The 27,752-nt window shown below is 44.2% G+C and overlaps 1 protein-coding gene across 1 annotated transcript; it reads right to left on the bottom strand.

Annotated features, from left to right (window-relative positions):
- Positions 1 to 498: 498 nt before the first annotated feature.
- LOC306752968 (sodium channel protein type 2 subunit alpha-like) lies at positions 499 to 27,752 on the bottom strand (the record flags this gene model as incomplete). The annotated part of the gene is given in 27 exon segments (XM_079236801.1): positions 499 to 1,682; positions 1,783 to 2,053; positions 2,139 to 2,236; positions 3,889 to 4,030; positions 4,126 to 4,179; positions 5,411 to 5,686; positions 6,573 to 6,695; positions 7,687 to 7,860; positions 8,060 to 8,214; positions 8,740 to 8,875; positions 13,300 to 13,827; positions 13,955 to 14,311; positions 14,752 to 14,925; positions 15,031 to 15,269; positions 15,388 to 15,520; positions 15,616 to 15,957; positions 16,652 to 16,930; positions 18,458 to 18,664; positions 19,654 to 19,795; positions 20,397 to 20,460; positions 21,197 to 21,505; positions 23,011 to 23,102; positions 24,573 to 24,701; positions 25,570 to 25,650; positions 25,913 to 25,914; positions 25,916 to 26,044; positions 27,486 to 27,752. Coding segments are annotated over 27 exon segments (6,087 nt in total).

Raw genomic sequence — 27,752 nt, 5'->3', positions numbered from 1 at the left:
TACAACAATAAGAGCAGTGGACGCACTCAATGAAAACACCAAAAAAGTATAAAACATTCTTTCTCTTAAAAAAAAAGAAACCTTGCCACCAAAAAGAAAAAAAGAAAAAAAAGAGCAAACCCCCCAAAGAACGCAGAGTACTTGTTTAGTGATACAGCGATTGTTAAATTCAAGACACTGGATTTATAGTAGCAGCAGCACTAGCTACAGACAATCTAACAGTACACTCAAGTGTGTCAGATAGTAACAACAACCAAGAGGAAAATCACAAGCGTGTTGTGCAGAGAGGCTTTCCCGTGTTCCAGTCCGTCTCTGGCAGTGTTCACGTATTCACATGTGACATAAGCTCCAATGTCGGCCCACCTGGCACGGCTCCTCCTGTCGTAACAAGCAACACCCGAGCGTACGTCTATCCACCCCCTTGAGAAGCTGTAAACAAATTTCCCTCACGTCTCTGATGCATTATTCTTTTTTTTGTTCCTTTTTTTTTTTATAAGTCTATTTCTTTCGGTCTTTCTCTTTGTTTTCTTTTTCCCTGTTTTCTTTCTCGTACTTGTCCTTGTCCGATTTCGTCACGCTGTTGTAGGACGGCGGCGAGGCCGTGGAGGGCGTCATGTCCGTTTTGTCCGAGGTGGAGTTCTCGGTGAACTTGCAGATGACCATCACGTCCTTGTCGGGGTCGCGGACGCCCTCCCTCATGCGCTCCTTGTAGAGGGTGGAGGCCTTCTTCAAGGCCAGGCAGAGCATGCAGCGGCGGAAGGCTCTCTGGATGATCACGGCCGCCATGTCCTCCTGTTTGCGGCGCAGGGTGGTGGTGATGGGCTCGTAGGACACCTTAGAGGGGTTGGAGGCCATGAAGCGCTCCTCCATCTGTCCGCGCAGCACGTCCATCTCGCCGCTCTCGCCCAGCACCCGCTTGGTAAAGGCGAACAGGATGTCGAGGCAGTGGATGCGCTCGCCGCTTACCATTGGCAGGTCCATGGAGATAAGCTGGAGCATGTTCGGCTTCTGCATGCGCAGCGGTGGATCCAGCGCGTCCGCGAAGTCCGAGAGCTTGCTGTACTCCATGAACTGCGTGGCGTCGGGGTCGAAGCGCTCCCATACCTCGTAGAACATCTCAAAGTCGTCCTCGCTCAGCGGCTCGCCGCTCTCCTCCGTGGCCACGCTGAAGTTCTCCAGGATGACGGCGATGTACATGTTGACAACGATGAGGAAGCAGATGATGATGTAGCTGACGAAGAAGAAGATGGCCACGGACGGGTTGCCGCAGTTGCCCTTGTAGGAGTTGCCCGGGTGCTCCATCTGGCTGTCGCAGTCGGGCTCCCGCTTGTTCAGGATGGGCGCCAGCAGGCCATCCCACCCGGCCGACGTGGTGATCTGGAACAGGCAGATCATGCTGTTCCCGAAAGTCTCGAAATTGAACATGTCGTCGATGCCCGACTCGCGCTTGACGTAGGCGAAGTTGGACATGCCGAAGATGGCGTAGATGAACATGACGAGGAAGAGGAGGAGGCCGATGTTGAACAGAGCGGGGAGCGACATCATCAAGGCAAAGAGGAGCGTCCGGATGCCCTTGGCGCCTTTGATCAGGCGGAGGATGCGGCCTATCCGGGCCAGACGGATCACTCGGAACAGCGTCGGAGACACAAAGTACTTCTCGATCACTTCGGATAAAAACATACCTGCAAAAGCAAAAAAAGCAATTAAAAAAACATCAAATTCTGCACACTATTTTACCCATAATCCACTGGAAAGGCTGAGGCACCTGAAGCATCTCCTTACCTACGATGGACAGGATCACCACCACAAAGTCAAATATATTCCAACCGATGGTGAAGTAATAGTGACGCAGAGAGATCATCTTGAGCACGCACTCCCCGGTGAAGAGCACGATGAAGACCAGGTTGATCCTGTAGAGGATTTTGTCCATGTCCGGCGTCTGGTCGTCCGTCTCCACCATCATGGTCACCATGTTAAGGCAGATGAGGATCATGATCACGATGTCGAAGGCCTGCTTTGTGATGCAGTCGAACACGCAGCCTTGGAAAGCATTCTGAGGGAACGAGGAGACAGGAGTCACAGTCTGCACTTGTAGTCCTTTATTAAGGACCGACTGGTCTGAGCACACGGAGTCTTACCGCTGGCCGAGGTATTGGTTTCTGTGGTTTCTTGGAGCCCAGCTTCTTCATGGCGTTGTAGTATTTCTTCTGCTCTTCTGTCATGAAGATGTCCTGACCTCCAAAGTAAAGGGAGCACAACACAACTTGGTTACAACCACATAGAGGAATCTCTTTTGCTTGGTTCTGAGGTAGAAAATTGTGTCCTTTTGATCAACACAAAACGAATTTGCAACCAATTCGATAAAATAATTCTTGAAGCAAGATTTTTGTTTGAGCTTCTCAAATAGGAATTTCGAATAGATCTATTGAAATGTTCAATATAATCTGATGACTAAAGAGATTTATTTGACTAAAATGATCCTAAAATAGTTACATTTTGGATTACTGTCTTAGTAACAACAACCCAACATTTCCTGATTTTGCTTTTAATGACAAAATAAAGAGGGGGTTGATCTTTTATTGTGAATAATTTGAATGGGAATGAAATGTGATCATCAGCTATTATTTAATGAAACAAGTACTGCAGGGAGGAAGAGTGAGCAGCAAAAATAACGGGGGACTTTTATTGAGACGGTTTTATAGGAAACAGCGTTTTACATCCACTCCTTTGTACACAAAATATAATATGCAAAATATATGTGAGGACATAGCAGAGAGAGGACTAAAACACCCAGACCTGTAGTCGACTAAAACAGGACGAGGTTGAATAAATAAGGACATTTGACACTGCACTAAATAAAGACTAAATAAAAATAGATGAACACTAGTTGCAGCCCTAATTGCTACACAGAGGCACCAATCTGATTTACAGAGGCAGAGCTCCTGGAGAGCCACTGAGGAAGGAAGATACAAAGTGGAGGCGTTCCTCAGGAGCAACGTGTGTCTTTTGGGACTCTTTTTGTCAACGACTGCTTTTTTATTTTTTCAACTTGAAAAATCCTGTTTGTTGTGATCGTCTGAAGGTAACATGTTGAGTTAGCTTGGTGAAAACATTGAACATGTTTGGTGCCTGAGCCGCAGAACACTGTGTGCCTCACATTGGGATGTTTCTGCTATGTTAACTGAATATTGGATATTGGTGATTGGTCAGCGGCTGCTGTTGCTGCCGGGTGTCCTGTTACTCCTTCAGACGCCAAACCAATCAGTCCGTTGGTAGAGGACACAGGTGAACTTCTCTGTGGGGCTCCCTGCCTCAAGAAGAACAGGGTCAGGGGAAGAAGGGCCACTCCAGGGAACAAAGACAGCCACAGATTCTCCTCGCGGGTTCTTCCTTTGGGTAAATTGATTTGTAATCGACAGGCTGATGCATTGCAGCATGAAGGAAAAACAATTGTCACGATTACAAAGTCTTTGTTTTAAATCTAAAGAAGATTCTCAAAATAAATAACTTCTCATTCATCTCTAAATAAAGTCCACATTCCAGTCACTCCTCTCTCATTACCCAAAGCAACGATCCCCCGCCCTCACGATGTGACACACGAGCCACGCATCACACTCTGAGTGCTGCTCACTGAGTGTATGATGTGTGTCTGGAGGGGAGGATTGGTGTCAACACCGAACAACCATCTGTGAGACGCCGTGGGCTTCTGAACGCACCAACTGGTACTCAGCCGGTCCGTCAAGTCAGACCTGCCAGCATCAACCAACACAGTGCAACACCCTCCTCTCCTTCTTGGGCGTTGCCAACCCTAGCTGTTAGTGCTCTCTTGAAAAAAAAAAAAATATATATATAGGGTTTCCCTTTTCTGACAGAGACACTACATGCTACTTATCTTCTTCTTCTGCTGGTTGAAGTTGTCGATGATGACGCCGATGAACAGGTTGAGGGTGAAGAAGGAGCCGAAGATGATGAAGATGACAAAGTAGAGGTACATGTACAAGTTCACTTCGTATTGAGGCTGGTGCTCCACCTGGATTGAGTGAGATTATACATTGTTACAGGCGGCCATTACTCGTGTGTGTTACCAAATCACGAATCCCTCTGTTGGGGCGCCGAGAGACTTACATCTCGAGAGTCCACTGCTGCGTACATGATGTCCATCCAGCCCTTAAATGTAGCCTGAGAGCAGATGAGAGAAGTCGGTCTGGATGGTGGGGCATCATCTCAAACATCTGATTCTCCCAGCAGTCAAGCTCTGCTGTCATTTAGAGCACTGAGGGTTTTACTTTGCTTCCTCATCATACCATTATTATTAACTTTCACTCAACCACGCTAATTATTTTTCCACTGTATTTTCAAAGACTGGGTGACATCACTCACTTGTGTATGACTCATAAGATAACAGTGAGTGTGGCTGAAATTATATTTGGACAGTGAAGAGGCCACAGTCCACAGAGGGGTTTCACATCATCACTCTGCATGGTTGGATATGAGACAACGGGCTCCTGGGCACAAGAGCAAGACACTCAGACTTTATGGTCGTTCAGCTTCTTTCTGTTGTTATTTTGTGTCTCTTTGTAGTTATTTTATGTTTCTTTGTGGTCATGTGTTGTCTTTTTGTGGTAATTGTGTAGTTATTTTGAGTCTCTCCTTGGTTATTTGGTATCTCTTTGTATTCGTTTGTGTTTCTTTGTAGTGTTTTGTCCCTAATCATTAACCCTAAGCCTAACCTCTAACCCTGTGGCTATTTTGTGTCTCCATATAGTTGATTTGTGTTTCTTTGTGGTCAATTTGAATCTCTTCGTGGTTATTGCGTGTCTCTTTGGAGCCAATTTGCTTCTCTTTGTAGTTTTTTTGTGTCTCTTTGTGGTCTCTTTGTAGCTGTTTTGCATCTCTTTGTAGTTTATTTTGGTCTCTTTGTCGTAGTTTTATGTTTCTTTGTGGTCATTCGCTTACTGGTTGGTCCATGTCTCTTTAAGTGAAATGTTGTAGGTGAAGGCCAATTGTATTTATTATCTACAGTAATATAATAATATATTGGCATACAAAAAAGATTTTATTAAGTACAGCTGACAAAATGATCTACTATTTTAACTTCTATATTTATGTTCAGTGGTAAATTGATAAATGTTATGAGATTGCATGATATTTTAGCATGCATGTCAGTTAAAGTAATTCCATTGGTCATTTTCCCAAACTGTAATGTGTTTAAACAGTTCTCAGTCCTACTCTGAGGAAGTTTTTTTTCACGACGGTTAGGTTTTAGGACAATTCCTAACAGGGTTTCTGAGACACTAAAGGCCCTGGTACCATGTTCGATCCCTTTAGTATGATGATGATGATAAGATCCATCCTAAATACTGAACACATTATTTATTTTTTCATGATGTGTTATGGAGACCAAACTCACCACTTGCAGCAGAGCCAGGTAGCCGGCCCCGACGTTGTCGAAGTTGATCTTGACATTCTTCCAGCGGGCGCTGTCGTTGACCAAGTTCAGGCATTCGGTCTTGTTGTTGACGATGTCGATGGGGAAGATCACATCCGTGGTGGTGTTGACGCAGTAATAGTACTTCCCTGCAAACAGGTTGACGCCCATGATGCTGAAGATGAGCCAGAAGATGAGGCAGACCAACAGCACGTTCATGATGGAGGGGATGGCCCCCAGCAGCGCGTTCACCACAACCTGGAGAGGTCCAAGCACACAGACAAACTCAGCACTTTCCTGAGCGCCAAAATAGAAAGGGCAGTTTGATTTGAGATAAGTGGCCATTACAATCATCTAATCACTTAACTGTTCTTAAATAAGACATGTGGACACCTGATTTGATTGAGCTGTAAAAGCTAATGCTACGGTTTTCAGAACAAAAGCACAAGACTGATTTAAAAATAGCACTCCTATATTACTAAAAGCTGCATTTAATATGTAGTGTCTGCACACATAAAGCTCCTAACACCAGCTACAAAGAGAATCTAACAACGTGACGAAGAAGAAGAAGGTGGATAGGTGAAAAAGTTAACATTTGATAGGTAAAAAAGCAAAACAGAAAAAAACCTTAGAGAGGCGGGATGAAGTCACAACATTTTGTTTGACTGTAAATGAAAAAAGACACACAACAAAGAAAAAAATTACAGGTCAAAGGCACCACACAAGCAACGTCAGAGAACAGCAATATACAGTAATCCATTGACACAATGTGAAGAAAGTCATGCGGATAGAAGAACAGTGTTGAATTGCAAGGAAAAGATAACTCTACAGAAGTCGTAATAAGCATGCAGAAATACATTACAAGCTAAAACCACTTAACACACACCAAAAGTTCTAAAAATGGAAATAAGAATTATACTGTGGCATTTAAACAGAACACAAGCAGATAGCTCTACAGACACGTGTACACAATAAATAAAAAAGTGTATCTTGAAAACCATTAACATTATATAAAGTGTCGACAACAAGTTGAAATCTGAAAATCATTTATATGTTACAGAAAATCTTTGTGGGAAATAAACTCAGGCATGCTGGATCAGAATGTTGTAGGCTCCGTGTCGTTGTTGTTCCAAGATGTCCTTACCCTCATGCCCTCAAACCGAGACAGGGCCCTCAGGGGCCGGAGGGCTCGCAGTGTCCTCAGAGATTTGATGGCGGTTAGCTCAGAGTAGCCCATAGCATTGGCTACCAGGCTGACCAGGGACACCTGAGAGACGAAAATGACAGAGACATGCAGAGTGAACGGTGAGAAATAATACAAAGGTTCTTCTGCACGGGCTGAGTGTTTGAACAAGATGGATGATGAGGCATTAAGGATGAATGAGTCTGCACAGAATTAAAGAGATAATAAAGAATTTAAAGTATTGAAAAATGAATAACAGAAGTATCTCCAAAAACTGAATTTCAGATAGAGTTGAGACAATGATGAACAATTTGGGAACACTCAATTGTATTTATATCTGTATGTTAAGCATTATTCAATTCAATTCAGTTTATTTTATATAGCCCAACATCACAAATACAAGTTTGCCTCGGAGGGCTTTACAATCTGTATACATGACATCCCTGTCCCGGGACCTCACATTGGATCAGGAAAAACATTAAAGGAATTGTTAGCCATTTTGGGAATAACCTTATTTGCTTTCTTGCCACAAAGGATAAATGTCATACTCCTGGAGTCTAGGCTTAGCTTAGCATAAAGACAAGAAACAGCTTTCCTAGTTCTGTCCAAAGCAGAAGTTGGAAAAGTGAAAGGTGCATTCTTTCTAATGGCCAGAAGGAGGCTACGCGTTGCAAAAAATAACTCCGATTTTTTAGAAGTCTTTGGGCCAAAAACCAAGATGGCAGCCGCCAAAAAGCTTAACTTGAGGCTTCAAAACCGTGGACCACAAACCAATGGGTGACGTCACTGTGACTACATTCACTTCTAATATATAGTCGAGGCTACAAAGCTCAAAGCAACACTAACACCTCTGAAGCTCACTGATTAACACCTATCTTATTTCTTTACACAAAATAATGCTAAGCTAATAGCATCCTGGCTCTATCTCCATAATTAGAATACAAATATTGATTGTCTTCGCATCTAACTCGCAGCCAAAAAGCATGCATGCCATTTCCCAAAATGTCAAACTGTTCCTTAAAGTCTTGAAAGCCAGATTGGAAGCTTCATTTCTATATGGACTCGATATACATACGTCTACAATGAGGAAGTCCAGCCAGCACCAGGCGTTGGTAAAATACTTGACAAAGCCGTACGCCACCCACTTCAACAGCATTTCCAGGATGAAGACGTAAGTGAAGACCTTGTCTGCGAACTCCAGCACTGTTTTGATGGTCCTCCGCTCCTCGATGTACACGTCCTCAAACGCCTACAGAACGGAATAAATGGTAAAGACTGCTGGCGGTGTGACCAGGCCTGAGATTCAAACCCAGAATTATTTTTTTTTTATGTGTCATACCTAACCACTTACCCACTTAATAGTGCCAGCAATGTTTTTAATCAAAAATCGTTCTTGATTTGGGGTAATAAAAGACGGTAAACACACATATACAAAACCGCCCACTTACCAGTGCTCCACTGCTTAGCAGGATCATGAATATGATGAAGGACTCAAACCAGTTGTGCTCCACTATGATAAAGCAGGTTTTCCTGAGTGTCCACCAGTTCTTAAAATCCTCGTCCTCCTCATTGATCTGGCAGCACTGGAACCTGCTCACGCAGCCTGCAGGCATGGGGGAAATGTGGGGAGAATGAATATGGCGTCCATGTTGACTGATGATCAAAACCAAAACATATTTTCTCCCTCAGTCAGCTGTTATTACTTCATGACTTTTCTACAGCCACGTTTCAATTCAAATCCAGTGCAAAATTAACAAACGTAACAAACCTGAAATTTGGCATAATTAATGCAATTGACTGCTGCCATTTGGGTGACATTGCACCAATGCAGAAAAATCATCATTTTCTATTCTGTATTCCCGACTCATGAAAGACTGAGGAGGTACTTTCAGATTCAGAACTGCTCTGGAAGTGTGTCAGACTAAATGTCAGGTTGCATTACAACCCGAGACAATCCCACAGACAACTTTTCTTTCTGTCCTGCTGAGCATTCGTATTCACTGCCACTCAACGGTGTGTATGCACAAGCGTGCTGTGAGAGTGTTGTGCGACTCCCACCTTTCTCACTCCGTCCCACTTTCCCACTACCCATCATCCTCCCTGCCTATCAGCCTCGCATCCCTCTCACCCTCTGTGAAACAGGCCTCTGGTTCCAGTGACTCCTCCGGCTCCATCTCCACTGAATCCACCCCGTCTCCCGGGGGGCGGATATCCACTGTGCTCCCCTCCGATGAGCTCAGAATCCGGGGCTCTACTTCGAGCTTCTGCGTGGGCGAGGAAGAAGGCGAGGGTACAAAGTTACATCGCAGTGCCACAGAGGTTCAGTGGACTTAGGAGCCAACCTTCTGAGCTGGTTATCTTTGTGATTCTCCATTCACATGTACTCCAGTGCCACAACTATATACACCTTAGTGTGGAGACACTGCAATAGCTCACAGAGTTGGGCTCGTAAAAGTCATTGTAGTATCATCATCACATGCAGCATCGATCAAATGTACCTACAGGCTTTGATATTAGTTTTACCTGATGGCTCAAATCAGATTATGTGGCAACACATGGCATGTGGAGGTTGGCGTTACAGAAATGCACTGTGGGTACGTTTGATGTGACCTCAGTTTGAGGAAGAGTGCATGCAGTATTCCAGTGCATTATCAATCCAAGCCTGAAATAGTACCAAGCAGAACGTGTGCTGAAGTATTTTCATGTCCATTGAAAAATGACTCAAAATCCATCTGTCTATAATTTATACCATTTCCATAATTGCTTCTGCAAATATGAATTCCCCACCCTCAAAGCTAAAATCCACCCACAGAAGGACTGCTGAACATTTTCCTGAGTGACATGAAAACACGTTATTTCCATTCCTTGAAAGCAGTGTACAAGCTTCTTCTGTTTGTGTTGAAGTAGACGGATAACCACATTAGCTTACCAGCAAAAACCAGTACTGTGCACTGTTTATAAGACAGCATGTGGTCTGGCGTTTGTTTCTTTTTGTTCCCATTTATAAAACATGTTGAATTAGCACCCATGCATACCCAGAAAACATACAGGACTAAGTCTGGTAATATGCAACGCATGTAAGGACAAGTGTTGCTGCTGTTATCCTTGCTAACTCTGAATTTTTAACCCTCGCAAAACTCCTCTGAAACCCTGAAATGCAGTGATCTTTGTTTATTGCGTTAATGTACATTACAACATCATCTGCATATAGTGAGACATTTTGGTGTTGTGGGGCCTCCTGTCTGTTTTTCTTTGGGCAAACATGGTGTTATGTGGCCTCATGTCTGATCTGTCTGGCGTGTGAAGTACAAGAACATGTCATCCTAGACAGTGCAGCAGCTCTGATTGCCGTGGGACACCAGCTAATACGACTTTGGAATGATGGAAGCATGCTGCTCACAAGTGCATCGCTTTCTGGAGGGGTGTTTCCCTCCGCTTTCTCTTTCTCTCCTTCAGCAAGAGACCCATTTTAGCTCTTCTGGGCGTGGATTACATTAGGATTTTACTTTTCACCTAACATGCTTTTATTTGGCAGATTTTTTTGCCAAGTTTTACTGTCTTTGTACAAGTTGGGTGACGAGATAGTTGCAGTGGAACGAAAGTGATAACACAAGCATAGAAGAATACAGTAATCCACAAAATGTGTTTACATGTACCATCTCTAGCCGTGTTTCCATTCATTTTGAATGCGCATTTTAAAGTATTGCATTACAAAAGCTGTATGTAAACAGAATAATTTGCTAAAACTTCCTCAAATGCAGCACAAGATTTGTAGGCTTGCTTTAGTTCTGATGTAGCGAACATTTACATCACGTGACAGATGTTTTCTATGTCGGCTTCTTCTCAGACATATACCGGTATTCAAATGGTCTTTGTCTCCAGACAGCATTAACATGGTTCATATTAGCTGACATGAAAGAACAATTAGAAACAAATTCCATCCCATAGATGGGATAGTTACAATCAGATGGCCAAGGCGACCTTTTCTTCCTCTACTCTGTTTACTGGCGGATTACAGCCATGCGTAGCGGATAACGTTAACTTCTGATGAACCTATGCAGACAAGTTTATTCACTCCAAACCAGTTGATGGAAACACACCTATTTGCAATTATTTGCTTGAATGGAAAATAACGACTTCTGGTAGGGTTAAATGTAATTTGGGATGGAGTTTCTTCAATATCAAAATTTGAGGCGGATAAGACATTAAGAAATTACCCTCATTTAAGTCATCAGAAATAAGTCTGATTCAGTGTAAACTGCCATATGTTATCTGTTTTGTCACCCTGCAAAAATCTGCGTTGATTCATTTGTGTTTCAAAATGATCTCCTTGGGAAGAATTCTGTAAAGAATCTTTCATCATTCCACGATTATTTGAATATCACAGAGTACGTACAAGTATTCCATGTGGGTATGCGTGGGCTATGAACCAGACACATGAATTTTGTCAGACTACAGCAAAATTCATTCCATCTCTCTCTTTTTTCCTCCTCATTCTCTTCTTCCTCTCTTTCTTCATTCTCAAGCTCGGAGTGTTGGATGCTAATCAAGTCCCAAAACCAAGTCAAAACCAAGCAATGAAATCAAAAGCAACGATCATGTTAAATGAGTTTATCTATCAATGGGAGGAGGTGGTGTTGCTCATTCCTAATGGTTTGTAACTGCAGCCTGATGCTTGGAGATCAATTATGAAGAGGGTGTGGGGAGGGCGGGTGTGGGGAGGGCGGGTCAAGGGACGAAGATTACAGCATTGAGTGTGTTGCTGTATGAGGTGGTACAAAACAAAGAGGGTGGGGGACGGAGGGCAGACCAGGCAAAGAACGAAAATGGGCAATCCATTGAAGGTATGAGAAAAAATATGTAGTTTGTCTGTAAATGGCATAGGCAGTCCTCATGGTTTGTGCTATGGTACAATAAAGTGGTCTTACAATTCTCCTCTCACTGAAAACCTTGAGAGCGTCTGTGACACAGCTGCAATAACAAATGGGGGGTTAAACAAAGTAAGTCAAAGACACCAGAAAGCCAGCATACAACCGGTCTGCTCCCACTGCGCGGCCACAAGGCGCAGTGGGAGCAGACGTTAGCCACACAGAACAACAATTTCCCTGAAAGCATCTTCCTTAATAGATGCAAAACAGTAAGATGCGGTTTCTATACTCACAAACGCACACCAAATGTCCCCTGTGTAACTTGAAAGGCATACATTAATATTTACCGTTAGGTTTCTCTGCAGATTAAAATGTTTGCCCTAAAACTATAACTGACATAACATGTAATCTCTATTGAAGTCAGTTTTAAATGTTGCCCGTACTATTCTATACTTTGTCATTTTCAGTGGTTATTTGCATAAAAACACAGAATTTAAATAACTAGCAAATAAAAGATTCTATTGTTCATTAAATATTTGCTTTCAATAAATCTCTGCATTGATAGTTTTAATTATATATATCATACGCTACTTAGAGATAGGAAGTTAAACTAAAAAAGGTTATAATTCCCTCTCTAATATCTATTTTATATTGCTGTTTAACATTACCTTCAAACAACTGGATTTATTCATGTTTCCTGCCAACAACTACATTTTACAAGATTGCATTTCAACATATCATGATATCAGGTTCCTGGGACGGAGAATGTCATATGTGTACAGATTATGAGGCAAATCTGTGATTTGTGATTTTGGGCTATACAAAGTAAATTTGATTGAGTTGCATCATAATGCAACTCAATGCACCCTTCGTTAATGTTAGCTGTTAGCTCACGCAGAGACATGTGTGTGTGTGTGTGTGTGTGTGTGTGTGTGTGTGTGTGTGTCGTTACTGTCAGTTTCGGTCCGTTCTCTGTTTTGATTAAACTCCATGACAGAGCCAATAAGAAAGGACCAAATATAATTTATCTAGTGCTTAATTATCACGATTCACCGTGGTGGTTTTGTGTGATCTTTAATGAATCGACTAAGAATGTCTTTGGTGGAGGACAGCCCTCGGCGTGAGGGAGCATTGCCTCGTCCGTATATATGGAACATGCGGTGCCGTGGCTAGAAATAGTCTCCTGGGTTGTTTTGAATCCCAGGGAGTTGGCACCACACCCACAGTGGCAGGTCGGCATCACCAGGCAGCACAGTCCCAATGCTCACTGTCAGCCTGGCAACACTGAACAGCAATTATTTGCTTTGTTAGTAGAGGCGATGACTGTCAAAAGAGTCTGTGCAATAGCATATTTAGTTTAGTTTAAATGGCAGTTTGCTGCGGGTAACAAAGTAGTCCCTTTAGCAGGTGTGTATAATAGCCAACTGCGATTGCTGGTGAATCAACCGTGTAACACTGTGCACAAACACACTGACACATACACTCTAATGAACCTGCTACAGAGTTCAAAGGCAAATTTGAGTCATTATTTGTCATGGCTCTTTCTTCCGCTGCCAGGCAGAAGATTCCCTCGGCAGCACAGCATGAATTATGCATGTACAAATGAGTCAGCAGGTATGTTATTTTCAAACTGCTTGACTGTTGGAAACTGTTCTGAAAAGGCCATCTTTATGCAAATCTTGACATTTATGCATCGACTGGCTCGCATTGGGTGTTAACTATTACACAAATAAAAAGAGCTAATCAGATACAAAAGCTGTGTGACTCAAGAGGTTTTCTACAGACTGACTGAGACGTCTCGCCAGAGTCTTCCATCTTACCTCGTTGCTGTCCTCCATGTCCGACGAGTCGCTGCTGAAATCTTCGGTGTTTAGGTTCTCAAAGTCCGACTCGCCCACCGCGATGGGCACCGTGACCGTCAGGCTGGGGTTGTGAATGAACGACATGTAGTCGCACTCCTCCATTGGGTACTTCCCTGTGCTGTCCTCGTCAACCCCGACCCCGATCCCTACCACCAGCCCTTCTCCTGGCCGCCCGTTGCCCTCCGTCACGTACACCACACTGGGGTCTTTGGTGATCTCCACCATTGTGTGGTTGGAGATGCAGTTGCCCTTGCCGTTGCTGTGCAGCTCGTCCAGCGGTTTGCTCTCCTCCACCAGACCGGAGCCCTTGCCGCCGCCACTGCCGCCGAAGCAGAGGCTCTGGAGGAACTGCCGCACGAACGCAATGCCCCGCTGGATCCGGCCCACGGCGATCTGCAGGTTGTTCATCTCACTGTCGTCGTCGGTCGCTGCCAGATTGTCGGCGCTGAATGAGCTCAGGAGGAGAGCCAGGAACAGATTTAAAACCTGGGGAGAAGTGGACACTGACCTTATTACGTGTAAACAGAGCGACTTGGCTTTAATTTAAAGCAAACCATTGCCATAATCTTATTATACAGATTAGAGAAAGGAAATGAAGAGGAAGAACCCATACCACCAGGTTTCCAATGACCATGACCATCATGAAGACTATCAGGCACATGGACTGCCCAGCCACCTCCATGCAGTCCCACATGGTCTCGATCCACTCCCCACACAGCACCCGGAACACGATGAGGAAGGAGTGGAAGAAGTCGTGCATGTGCCAGCGGGGCAGCTGGCACTCGTCGGAAATCTTGCACACACACTCCTTGTAGCTCTTCCCAAACAGCTGCATGCCGACCACGGCGAAGATGAAGACGATGATGGCCAGCACCAGGGTCAAGTTCCCCAGAGCCCCCACCGAGTTCCCGATGATCTTGATCAGCATGTTCAAAGTGGGCCATGACTTGGCCAGTTTGAAGACCCTCAGCTATGAAAATGACAAATTAAAAAAAAAAAATTAAAATTTGAAGTTATTTTTTTTCTTGATGATTTACATTCTATACATGAATAAATGTAGATACAATTGCATTCTATTTGGATATTGTATACGGTATCAACTATATCGACCAAAAAAAGCGAATAAGGACATTTCTCAAAATGTCCTATTACAAGCTGATAAAATATACTACTACTCAATATGAAATAGCTCACTGACTTTGTCCTCAAAGAACATTGCAGCACAGCAACAGTCATAGAAAGCTAATCAGGTGAACAGAAGAAAAAACTGTCCCCCAAAGACCTTTTATTAGCTCTCATTACATCATGACCTCTTTAATAACACACACGTTATTGACATGAGAAGTACAGGTGCATCTTATCTTTTCTCATCACGCGATGCGATTTTGTGACGAGAAACATCACTCTCACCAATCTGAAGGAGCGGAGCACAGACAGGCCCTCCACGTTGGCCAGGCCGAGCTCCATCAGGCTCAGGCTGACGATGATGCCGTCGAAGATATTCCAGCCCTCCTGGAAGTAGTAGTAGGGATCCAGGGCGATGATCTTGAAGCACATCTCTGCTGTGAATATGCCCGTGAACACCTGATGACACAAGAGAATGAGACAAGGGGGCAAAATTTAAATTTGACATTGTGAGAGATATTGTTTGTAAGTTTTTTTTCTTTTCTTTGTAAGCGTGGCACTTGCCAGGTTTCCAACTGAGAGTACGCTGTTGAATTCTTTAGTCATTGGGTAGTGCTCCATGGCCATGAACAGGGTGTTGAGCACGATGCATATTGTGATGGCCAGATCCACAAACGGGTCCATGACCACCGTGCTGACGATGTCTTTGATTTTCAGCCACGCGGGGCAGCAGTCCCAGATAAGGGAGGTGTTGGCAAACCTGTACCAGCACGGGGGGCATTTCTGTCTCGACTCTTCCAGCTCTGGAAAACGATAGTGAAAAAATACATGTATGCTGTAGTTTGCTGCAGAACTAGGAGGTTGTGGCTTGAAAACAAGACGAGAAAAACTTGTGCCACAGATACGTGGCCTGATCCTGACCTTCCATGGTGTTGGTGAGGATACTGGCCACGCTCATGGCTCTCTGCCGGCCCACCGGTTCATCTAAATAATCCATGGATGGCTTGCGAAAACCTGGCCGCCGCTTCTTGAGCTCAGTATCTGTGGTTGTACCCTGAAGAAAACACACAAAAAACACACATTTAGCAGAAACAAAATATAAGTAGTTCAATCGGAAAACATAAAACATAAAACAATCTGTTGCGTCACCTCGGGCAGCAGGAGACCCACTGGGGAGGTCGTTACAGAGGTCCCACCCACCAGAGACACCACGCCATTGCAGTCGACGGCACAGTGCATCTTGCCGTTGGCGGGCAGCAGGATCCGCGGCGCTCCGAGGCTGGTCTGGCTCACGGCGCTGCAGCGGCGCTCGAGGCGGCGCGGCAGGAACAGGGAGCCCCGCCGGCTGTCGCTCTCCTCGAAGGTGCTGTGCTCGTCGTCGGCGAAGTCGTTCTCGGAGCCCATGTCGCGCGCCCGGCCGCGGAAGCTGAACAGGCTGGCGCGGCTGTTCCTCCGGGGAGAGAAGAGGGATCCGCGGATACTGAGGAGAGACTGATGGAGGGAGAGAGAAAAACTGAAACAATGCATATATATATATATATATATTTCTTCTCTTGCTGTGAGTTTGATTAAAGCGAAGACTGATATCACTCTTTTTATGATGACGCCGCAACCATCTTAGCTTAGCTTAGCATAGCATAAAGACTGGAAGCAAGGTGAAATGGTGCTCAGTGTAAAGGCAACAAACTCTGAAACACTGAACTATTCCTTAAAATTACAAAACTGAATGAATAAATACATGTAATAGGTGCAAATAAAGTTCCATTGCATCTCTGGTTTGACTTATTTGCTGTGAGTAGCTCTGGCTGGGTTGCACCAACAAGGATACATTTTCAAATGTGATTAAATCATGGTGTGAATTTAATGTTGCACCAAACTTTAAAACTAGCTTAGAATTGAGAAAGATCAAATGTAAACCTCTCTTCAAACGTCACTAGATTGAAGTTTCAACTTTTAACTTACACTTGAGGATGTTAGTGAACATATTCAACCAACTGAGTTTTAAGATGCTGCTGCTGAATTTAGAGCAGCCCAAAGTTAAGCACTGCTTAATTCTAAATCTGGATTGACTCATTTTAAACCTTGCTTTCCTTTGCTTAATACAGGTTTTAGATTAAATCCCAACCTGTAACCTTTTGTTTTATAATCCCAGACGATGTTGTGTGTCATTTACATTTGTATTCACCTGGTTGGGCGAGGAGCATCTCTTCTCATAAGAAAGCCTGTTGGCATCAATGGAGAAGCGGAAGCTGCTTCTCTTGATGCTGCCCTCGGACTCAGACTTGTGGAACTTGTCGCGGCCCCCCCTCTCCTCCTCTTCCTCCCTCTGCTTCCTCTTCTTCCGCCTGTTGCGTCGCTCCTTGGCGCTTTTGGAGCTGAGCTTTGATGTCCCCGAGGACGACTCGGAGGTGGGGGCCCCTCTCCCGCTGTACTCCCCGCTCTCCGTGGCTGCTGCCGCGGCAACCTGCCGGCCAATCGGAGCGCAAGCACAGTTGTCATGGTGACCCGGCGCCTGTCTCAGAGGCTCTCGTGGAGGAGAGAGCAGCAGCAGCTGAGAGCAGCAGCAGCAGCATGCAGAGCCAAATAAGCCTCAGACACCTTCTAAAAATGGACGCCCGACTGTATTTAATGCAAAGAGTTCCTGCATCTATAGAATATAAGTATATATATGATATATATTTAGATAATCACAGAGGAAGATAAACAGTGTGTGGATGCTGGATAAGGTTCTAGCCTTTATGTTTTATGAAACAAGTAGGAAATTCTACTCCTAGAAGCCAAGCAGCATTGAAATCACTGCTTAGAGAAACAACATCAGAGGCACAGAATGTTTGCATCTTTCCTCAAGAAATGTATTTGACTTCCACGTGCATGAACATGGAATGTGTTATGTTATCTTCATGAAATGCTTTTGGGGAGGAGAGGTCGGGGATGTTGGTGAGTAAAATCTGGTGCTTTGGCGTGATTTTGTAGGCCAACCCTTTATTAGCATCAGACCTGTTCCCTCAACAAAAAGCCAATGTGGATTTTGAATTACCGGCAAACATAAGTTATTGACTTACACGTTTTGTTCAGCAAGATAATAGAAATCAAAACAAAAGATAAAATTGATATGAATGATACACATTTGTGAAGAGCATCACTTTCATGGTTTAAGTAAAAAGCTAACGTGAAGCTATAAACGACCTGCAGAGGACTTTGTGTCACCACATCACGCTCGTCGGCCCGATGACTTTCAGAGTCCATCGTGGCGACTGCAGTACAAGCAACAATATCTGAATGTGCACAAGCCTGATAAGACCGTTTTAAACCTGGCTGAATAGCCTTTTGTAGGAGCAGTGGTTCCTGACCCTTTTAGGGTCATCCCCATCACATGCGCCCAACACCACCGGTTCTGTCCCAGATGTGTTCAATTCATTTTAAAGAGGATGCCGCTGAATGTTAACACAGACCTGAATTGTCAGTGCTTTGGTAATTTTTGTCAAGTTTGCATTCAGGCTGTACCTGTTGCTAACTCTCTCAGCTGTCTATTTTCAGCTGATTCTGTCAGTTGTCTCTCCTTCTATTCAGCCGCGTGTAACACAGCGAGCAGGACAGGAATAGACCGTCTGTCTGGCTTTGTCGTCACAAGCTTACGAAATAGCTGGTTATTTCCATTCCCATTATCCGGCGTTGCACTTGCACTCAGTGCCCAGCTGCTAATTGTTCCTTCTGAAGGTCGACCAAGGACTTCTGACCCCCGAGGGCGCAGCAGAGGGGTGTCAGTCATCCTGGACAGTGAATCCCCCCCCCGGCTTTTGGCAGCTGGCTACTGTGCAAGTGTCTCCCCAGTTACAAACACAGATTCTTACAGCCACTATGCATGCTGTTAAATACTATTTTAGGTGCTAAAACGTCGCTTTCGCAGCTTAAACATGACTTTCTTAATGGACCCTCATCATTCACTCTCAGGAAGTGGACTGGTAGCTCAATTTTAAGATGAATGTCCCACCTGCGCCTCCTCCTGCTGTCTCTTCAGCTGCTCCAGCATGGCCTGGAACTCCTCCTCCTTCTGCTGAGCCTCCTCGATGGTCGCTTGGTTCTGCTCGTCGTAAGCCATGGCCACCACGGCCAGGATCAGGTTGACCAGGTAGAAGGAGCCCAGGAAGATCACCAGCACAAAGAAGATCATGTAGGGCTTCCCTGCCGCGCGCAAAGTCTGATGGACACAAGATAGACGGACAGACAGACATTTTAAAAATCAACCAACGTATGAGAGGAAAAGGAGGACGCCGTAGATGGATTTCTGTTCTTTCGGTTCTTTGAAGTGACACAATGTACTGTACAGTATTCAGTTTGGGTCGTCCCATTGTTTGGTGACTTTGCAAATGTCAAGTTGCTGCATTGTACTGCAGCAGCACGACACAAAACACAAAACAGATTCACATCACAGACCTAGTCTGTAAAAGCAGAAATGCACACCTTTTAAAAAAAGTCTTCTCAAACTAACGGGGCTTGTTTGCTCAGATAATTACAAATGATGATTTATTAATGAATAATAAATTAATATTATATACTAAATATGTGATGTGTTAACAACATGTCGGTATATATATATATATATATATATATATATATATATATATATATATATATATATATATATATATATATATATATACAGTTAGAGCAGGAACCACAAGCCAACTAATCAATTAGTCGACTGACTAACTGAATAACTATTTTGATCATCTATTAAAGCTGTCAGTAACTATATTAACAACCTGATCAAACTGTTAGACTATGAATCAAACAGAAGATTCTTACACTGCATTGCCTATTTCAACCGTTTCAAAAACATATTTTAGTTTACTGTTAACTTACTTGTGTAAAATGAATAAAGTTTGTGACCCGGCAGCCATGTTGAAAACATTTGAGCCAAAACTAAGCACCGCCCACCAGCCGGAGCAAACTCTCAAGTTACAGCGAATGTTTATGGAAATATTTGAGGCGAGTATAAACAATGGAGTAAGACTTTGGATTTAAGAAACTGGGACAGGCATATTTATTTAGTTCTGACATTAAATGGACCATATAAATAATCCACAGATTAATTGATTATGAAAACAGTTGTTACTTCCCAGATAAAGTAATTTTACTCAAGGAACATGCTGTACTGCACAACGATCAGAAATGTGTTCTACTGACCTGCTGGTAGAGGTTTTCCCAGAAGTCCTGGGTCATGAGTCGGAACAGGGAGAGGAACGCCCAGCTGAACGAGTCGAAGCTGGTGTAGTCGTAGTCTGGATTGCGGCCGGCTTTGATACACGTGAAGCCCTCTGGACAGAGCCTGTCAGGACACAGCAGCACGTTGCATTGGAGGCACCATAGTAGTATTTTAACATGCAAGTATCAGTATAATTATCAGAACATTCATATTCACCACCTTAATACCTTTTCCCTTGTGGTTGGTTTTTGAGCAGTACAGATAGGAGCTGATTAATCTACTACTTTGGTTAGTGCATCTCTGTGATCGAGTAGCAATGTCTTTATTTTTTGTGAAATATTCATATCCAGCACTGCTGGTTCCTTTGGATGTAATGCCATATTATTATATATAATGCCTTATATTTTAAAGAAGTATTCTAAAGAACTGAGATTGATAGTCATAGTCCACAAGTGCAGTTAGTCCAAGGCAAATTCACAGCTCTCGATTACACTGAAATACAAATTTCTTAGCCGTCTCAGAGAAGAACTTAAATCAATTCAACTTAAATCAATCAACGCTTCCCTCAGCAACATAAGAGCAGAGCCTGAACATTCAACATTTGCCAAAACACATCAAATGAAATGCACTCATAGTTAACCAGCAGTGTGGACTCCCATTAATGCCTCGGCGAAGCATCGAGTGTCCACGCTAATTGTGTCTGCGGTGCACGCGGAGGCCTTACCCAGCGCCGCTGCCGTTCCCACAGAGCAGAGCGTCCCGACGGCCCGGGAGGAAATAGTAGTTACCTAGAGGAGAGGAGAGGAGGGGGAGGGTCAGCCAGAGCCACGACACAGGGGTGAAGCAGAGGACGTGAGGAAACAAAGAAGATGGATGAGGGGACAGAAAGACACAGTGCAGCCTGTGAGTTTCTCTTTCCGTGTGTGGTGTGATATTATTTATTGGCTGGGAGACGAAGAGGAAGGAGGTGATTTGTTTTAACACCCAAACATATTAGTCATGTTTTGGTGTTTGTGTGTGTGTGTGTGTGTGTGTGTGTGTGTGTGTGTGTGTGTGTGTGTGTGTGTGTGTGCGTGTGTCGTTCCTCAACTGTCACTGAATCGCAATCACATCAGCCTTTTTTTAGAGGCAAACATCACTGATGCAATAAAGATGCCGCACGTCATAACATCTACGACTCTGATAATCTCTGTCGTCTCTCGCTCTTGCGTTCAGCTCGTCGGTCTCCTCCATATCACCCGCTGGCGGTCAGTGACTCACCCTCCTCTGGCGCTTTGGGCGGATCGTGCCACACAGATGGGTTATGGGAGAATGACGAAATGTAGCGAGGGGGTTATTTTGTTGTTTTTGTTGTGGGGATTATCTGCCACATTTGCTGCATTCTCCCACCAGCCATCGCTGTCACTACTTATCACAGCAGCGGGCCATGACCTCCGCCGCCATGACCCATCCGGTCATGATATCTGACTCTGACCGTCTGGGGGCAGAAACTAACTTGACCCCGGTTGACCCCACTCGGCTTACGCTCGTCGCTGATGTACTCTGTCCAGTTGAAGGGGCTCTCCGTGTCGTTCTGCAGGAACGTGGCGTTGATGTCCAGCAGGGTGCCGCTGAAGAGCGCCGCGTCGTTGCCGTCGTCGCCGGCAGTGCCATTGCTGCTGCTGTTGGTGGCGTTGCCGGCGAACGGCACGCGCACGCACTTCTGCCTCAGGTTGCCCATGAAGAGCTGCAGGCCGATGAGGGCGAAGACGCTGAGGCAGAAGACGGTGAGTATCATGACGTCCGACAGCTTCTTCACCGACTGGATGAGCGCGCCGACGATGGTCTTCAAGCCTGAGCGGGAGAGAGGGCGGGGGGAGGAAGGGGCGGGACATGGCAGAGAGATAATTACAGCCACAGGCTGGTGTCGAGAAGGAGCTGCTGAGAACAGCTCACGGTAGCAAGCAGCCAGGGGGATCTGCAGTGCAGGTTCCTGTATGAACTGCTTGCTGTCATACAGGAACCAGGCTGACACGGAGCACTGCCCAGCGCGGATGAACCATCATGGTTCCATGGGAGAGTGATCCTTAATAAACAGTGTGTTATCATATTCTATACATTTGAGGCCGTTACGTTGAGCTTTTTTCGCAGTGCAGTCGCAAAGACTGACGCACAGGATCACGCCGTGTACACAAGGTCGACGAGGACGTATCACAGCGCACATGTTGCTTTTATCCAGCTTGAGACAAGAGGGTTGAGTGAAGTGGTTAATATGCCGGAAGGTGATTGTGGAGATGAATTGTTATCCTCTCAACTAGTCACATTGTTGCTTTGGTACCTCAAAAGCTCCTCATAAAACATATAGACATCTACAGTTTAATCCAATGAGATGCAGTGTGATAATAATTCAGCTAGAGAGGTGCTGGAAGATATATTTTGAAAACTTTGGACAGGGCCAGGCTAGCTGCTTCCATCTGTTTCCACTCTTTATGCTAAGCTAAGCTAATAAGCTGCTCTAGATACTTATTCAGTGTGCAGACGGCAGAATGGGATCAATCTTCCTCAACTGACCCTCAATAATAAAGCCACTCTTTGGACATTAAATTCACCAAACTACACTCTCCATCTCGCTGCGCCTCTTCTCCTCTTTGCGCCGTGTGCGCTGTGCTCGTGTAAATCTCAAAGTGACAAAGCAAAATGCGTTTCAAGGTCAGGAAAATAGCAACATGTGCTAGCACCGCTTTGCACTGCCACGTAAACAGAGCCCAGAAATGTGTAAAGAGGATAAATATGTAGCGTCTGTTGTGGAGCTCGAGGGTCAATGACAAGTTCTCCTGGATGGTTTTACGTGTGACCCTCTTTGTTAGTTTGTGAAGTGTTTTGAATACACAAACCCCCACACAACATGTCACAACTTCCCCAAGAACAGACAACATTGAACAGGACATGCACGGGGAGAAAACAAGGTGAGGAGGAACCCTGCACACACGGGAGTGCTTGCCACCAGAAGATCGGCTTTTGCAATGTCTCATGCAAAAATAGGAAAGAATAAATAAAAAATAGTGCACAAAATCTACGTCTAAGCCTCCCAAGGCAAGAATAGATTTCAACCAAAAGGAATTCTGCCTTAAAGGATGTATCTAAAAGCTCAGAATCCTGTCAATCTTTTCAGATTGGATCTGGATTCCAGCTTTTAATGGCCTTGGGACGAAGGCAGCATGAGGGACGGCGACGGGCGTCGTCAGGCTTAGCTACAGTGAGATGAGCTGAGAGGACGGGGGGGGTGCTTGGATGTTAGCGAAACGCCAGTTAGCCGCTAGCATTTCATTAACCCTATGGGGCCGTGATGGCTCTCTCACCTGGGATGACTGATATAGTTTTCAAGGCTCGCAGAACCCTGAAGGTTCGCAGCGCTGAGACATTGCCCAGGTCCACAAACTCTGTGACATATCTGTAAGGGAAGGGAGGGAGGGAGGAGGAGGAGGAGGAGGAAGAGGAGGAGGGATTGCGGGAAAGATGTGGGACACGCACGCACATATGCCCGCACGCACACAAACCAGACACCCACACACATGGCGGGTCAAGACAAAGGGTGGGTTGTGGGGAGGGAGGGGAAGGGAACGGCAAACGGTCACGCACAGAAGACACATGGCAGGAGTGCTGGAGGCAGGCGCGGGGCAGCCTTACCTGGTATCACTGAGATAGTTTTCAAAGCTCGCAATACTCTGAACGTGCGCAGAGCTGAAACATTGCCTAGGTGTACAAACTCTGTTACATACCTGCAGGATCAAATGCACAGTTACTACACAGCAGCACACGGGAGACACATCCACCTCTCAACAGCAACCACACGACTCTCCAGGGGGAACAGGTTTAGCTCAGATCCCCCAGGTGGATTACTTACATTCATACAAGTTTTCTGAAATGTCATGTTTTAGTATGCAAAAGGAGGCATTATCTAATTTTGTGACATTTCCAGAACAGAAATCGAAACACTGGATGACGCCAACTTCAAAATTCTTGTTTCATTTTGTTGACATGCTAGAGTCAAAGGTTTTTACAGAGGAAATTTAACACATTTTAACACTCCATAAATCAGAAAATAAATCAGAGAAAAGGAGCCATAAAAAAAAGGATAAAATGTTGTATAAATCAGGCTATGAATGATGTATGAACGGAATGAAACCTTTGGTGGATGTAAGTGCTACTGAAGTGGAGATTTCTGGCTCAGAGTCTGAAACGGCCTTTATAGATATAGACTGTACAGACACTACAGGTGAATAGGGTAAAAAACAACACTATTAGATATCACAATCAAACTTCCCCAGTTGATTACTTCCATTGAGTAAATGATGTTTTGCATTACAAATTATCTGAAAGTTTCTGTTTCAATATGACAATGAGGCATTATCTAATGGTGACGTTTGGTGATTTTAGAAGAAATTTCCATAAGCAAATAAATGAACACCTAAATGTATACGTTGGGTGTTTTCTTTTTGAAAGTCTGAAAGAAACCCCCAAATCTCAAACTTGACCAGCGCATAAAAACAATCTTTTTACCTGTTCAGTCTTAATACATTATGCAACCAGTGAGCAACAAACACTGTACTACAATACAGCTGAAGGCTGTTCAAGATAAGCAGCTGTAGTCATTGAGGCGTGAGACAAATATATGCCAAGACGCTCCATGCTTCAGGGGCTCACATCCATTATGGCAGAGTACAGTTGAAATTTCTGGCCATGATTTAAAAACTAAGCCGCAGATTACCGGGCTCTTCATTCTCTCTCTCTCTCCTCTCCGCCTCACATTCAGTGGGACTTAATAGGCTGCTGCGCTGAATTAGCATTAAAGGCATTTGGCTTCCTGATCCATGCCGGATCGTGTTAAGATGACGCTAACGATGCTCGTCAGAATACTTACGCCATGAGGATGACACTGAAATCCAGCCAGTTCCACGGGTCCCGCAGGAAAGTGAACTTCCCCACGCAGAAGCCCCGGGCCAGGATCTTTATGAGGGACTCGAAGGTGTAAATCCCTGTGAATGTGTACCTGGTGAACAAGTGCAGGGTTAACATATGTGTGAGCTGGATGTTTACAGTACATGTATGACCGCGTCTTCAAATCTCATTAGTCAACCATTTTCTTGATGGGACTCTTGATCATTACATTATCTCCCATATCTGGATCTACTTTGATCTGTGCTGCGGTTTGTTTCACTGATCTGTCAAAAGCATCCTTTTTGTTGTTATTCGACTTTTGAAGCTCTCTTTTTGTTTGTTTTTTCCCTCCGTCACAGTCTCTATATGCTTTAGAAAGAAAGTATTATAGAGATGCTGTTTTAGAAACACATTTTACATTCCTTCTGTAATCAAGTTGTATGCAGTTTAAAATTGTGAAAATCGACATTATGGCCTCTGTAGATCAAAGTAAATACATCACGGAGTCGGGGTAAGGGGGTAATACTAGATTATTAAGTCATAAATGTAGCCGCTGTCTGAATTTTGTTGCACCTAAAGTAGAGTTCTTATGATAAGGATGACCTCTGAGGGAGGTAAAGGTCCTGAAAGATACAATTTCACGTTTACTTTCATGCTCTTATATGATCAGGACTTTATCACAGAAGCACTTGAAGCGACATGGTTCATTGATAAAAATAGAAAAACAATATACGTTTTTCACGTGCACAAAATCCACATACAATGCAGCTGGAACGCTCTACATACTCAAACTTTAGGTCCTAATCTTTCCAAAAAGGAAATCTTATTAGATACATTCATCTTATTAGAATGTGGGCTGTTGTTAGGGCACCATCACCTCTTTCTGAATCATCCTCAAAGGGGAAAGGAATGCATTTTTCATTGTAAAATCCCAACATACCTTGTTTTAAAGCATGACATAAGAGAAAATACGAACTTACTCTACATTCTTGGCCCATTCCGGAGGGTTACTGAGGGTCATGAAAGCACAGTTGGTCAGGATGGTGAACATGATCAACATGCTGAACATCGTGGAGATAAAGTCAAGGAGCACAAGGGAGCATTGGTGCGACAGCATTAATCATCCTTATGCTATGAATGAAAGTTAGAACTAACACTTCCCCATCACAACCACAGTAAGAATACAAAATGTCTCGTCAGTTAAAAGCCTGATGCATGTCGGCATAGAAAATATAAACCAATCATGACATTTAATGTTCTCCATCACTTACATCCCTCCTTTTTCTGGCAAACCCTTTAATCCAAATGAAGCTGTGTCTGTACTCTGAAAGGATATGAGTGTACTAAAACTCTAATAGCTACCCGCCTCAGAGGGTTGAAGGGGCTTAAGATGTACAAGGCAGGAGTGGCGTTGAAGCGGAAGATTGTTTTCCCGCGATTCAATACTATGAAGGTCTGAAAGAGAAGAAAAACAGGTTAAAATCTGTATCAGATCGGTGTGTGTGTGTGAGTGTGTGTGTCCTGCGTCCGCTCATCGTGCCATGTGTGATTAGTCATAAGAGCTCAGAGGACTAAGCTGGCTGTTATTAAAATGGAGCTGGATGAGTCCAACCTCAGGCAGCACATGTTGGCACCGCAGATCAACTGATTAGCGTTTAGCACCTCTGTTGTCCCGCGCTTTCAAAGCCCCTGAACTTGGCGTAGCTCGTTACGGTTGGAACGCGGTTTTGCATCTCGCCTGCTGACATATCGAAATGATAATGTCGCCAGTTTGATGGAATTTAAATGCAGTGAAAGAATTAGCTGCTACAGTTGTTGCCAGAAATATTTAAGTGATTTAGTTCAGTAACAATGTCAAAATACAGTGTAACTTGAACACCCCTAGCTTTGGTGGTAACATTCTTAAAACTAAAAAATAGTTACATTTGTTGAAATTCTCACTATGATTGTTAATTTGATCCTAATCACACATTTGTGTGAAATTTTAAATGATTAGCTTATGAATTCTTGCCAAAAACATGTTTTGTGAGGTCACTGTGACTTTTGACCACCAAATCCTAGTCGGTTCAAATCCTGAGTGTGAGTGGACGTTTACGCTCAATTTTGGGAAATACCCGTATTTGAGTTGAGAAGGTACCACTCTCGTGTCCGTAAGCCTAGTATGAAGCAACAGCCAGCAGCCGGTTAGCTTAGCTTAGCATAAGGAATGGAGCGAGTGGCATTGACCAAAGGTAACAATTCATAATTCATAATTTAGTTGATAGTACAGATTAAACAAAAAAGTTATAACATCTCAATCTTAATGAGCCTATGAGCTAATTGTAACCTTTGGAAAGAGCCAGATCAGCTGTTGAACTATGCCTCAAATAAAAATGTGATCAGTAAAGAATCATTCCAAAAAAGTACAGTAAATTACTCTTAATAAATAATGGCTTTTACTGTTGTAAAACCCACAATGTTAAGAAGATATATAGGACTGTAATTAAATAACTTAATTTGTTGAACCTCTGAAATGTAGAAGAAGCTGAAAACAGAAATACTTAAGTAATCAAGTACAGTACTTGATTAATCAAGTCTATGACCGTGTGCTGCTTGTGAGAACCTTCTGAAGTTCATCAGTTACTTTTCCTCAGCGGAGGAAATTGCTACATCTGCCCTTTCCTTAAAATAGTTTGTTGAGAGCATCGGGCGATTAACTTCTCAAGTACAGACTAGTCCAGACCTGTAATGTTCCACGTTCACTGCTTGAGTCGCACCATGATTGAAAGCTAAATCAGTACATACGTGATGATGGTGCTTCACAGACAGAACAGTCAAAAGCATGGCTTAACATTATTCGTTCACATTAGTTTTACATTCGCGAGATGGACTTGAAGTGATTATTCCAGTAACTGACCTTCTGATTGCTGTAGAAGGTGTCCAGGTCCTCCAGAGGAGTGGACACCAGGCGGGGAGGAGTGTCCCCGTAGATGAAGGGGAGGGACTTCCCCGCCTCCAGGTCGCTGTTGGGCCTGGGCCCATTTTCGTCGTCGCTGTCGACGCGGCGCTCCACCCGCGGTCTCCGGGCCTCCTCCTCGGCGATGCGCCTCTCGATGGCGGCCAGCGACTCGGGGCCGAAGGGGCAGAAGCTGTCAGGTCCGGGCGGTACAAGCAGCTGTGCCAT

Source organism: Taurulus bubalis, assembly GCF_910589615.1.
Source record: "Taurulus bubalis genome assembly, chromosome: 21".
Classification (NCBI taxonomy): Eukaryota; Metazoa; Chordata; class Actinopteri; order Perciformes; family Cottidae; genus Taurulus; species Taurulus bubalis.
Note: the sequence above shows the minus strand (reverse complement) of the source record. Positions and strands in the feature narration are given on the sequence as shown.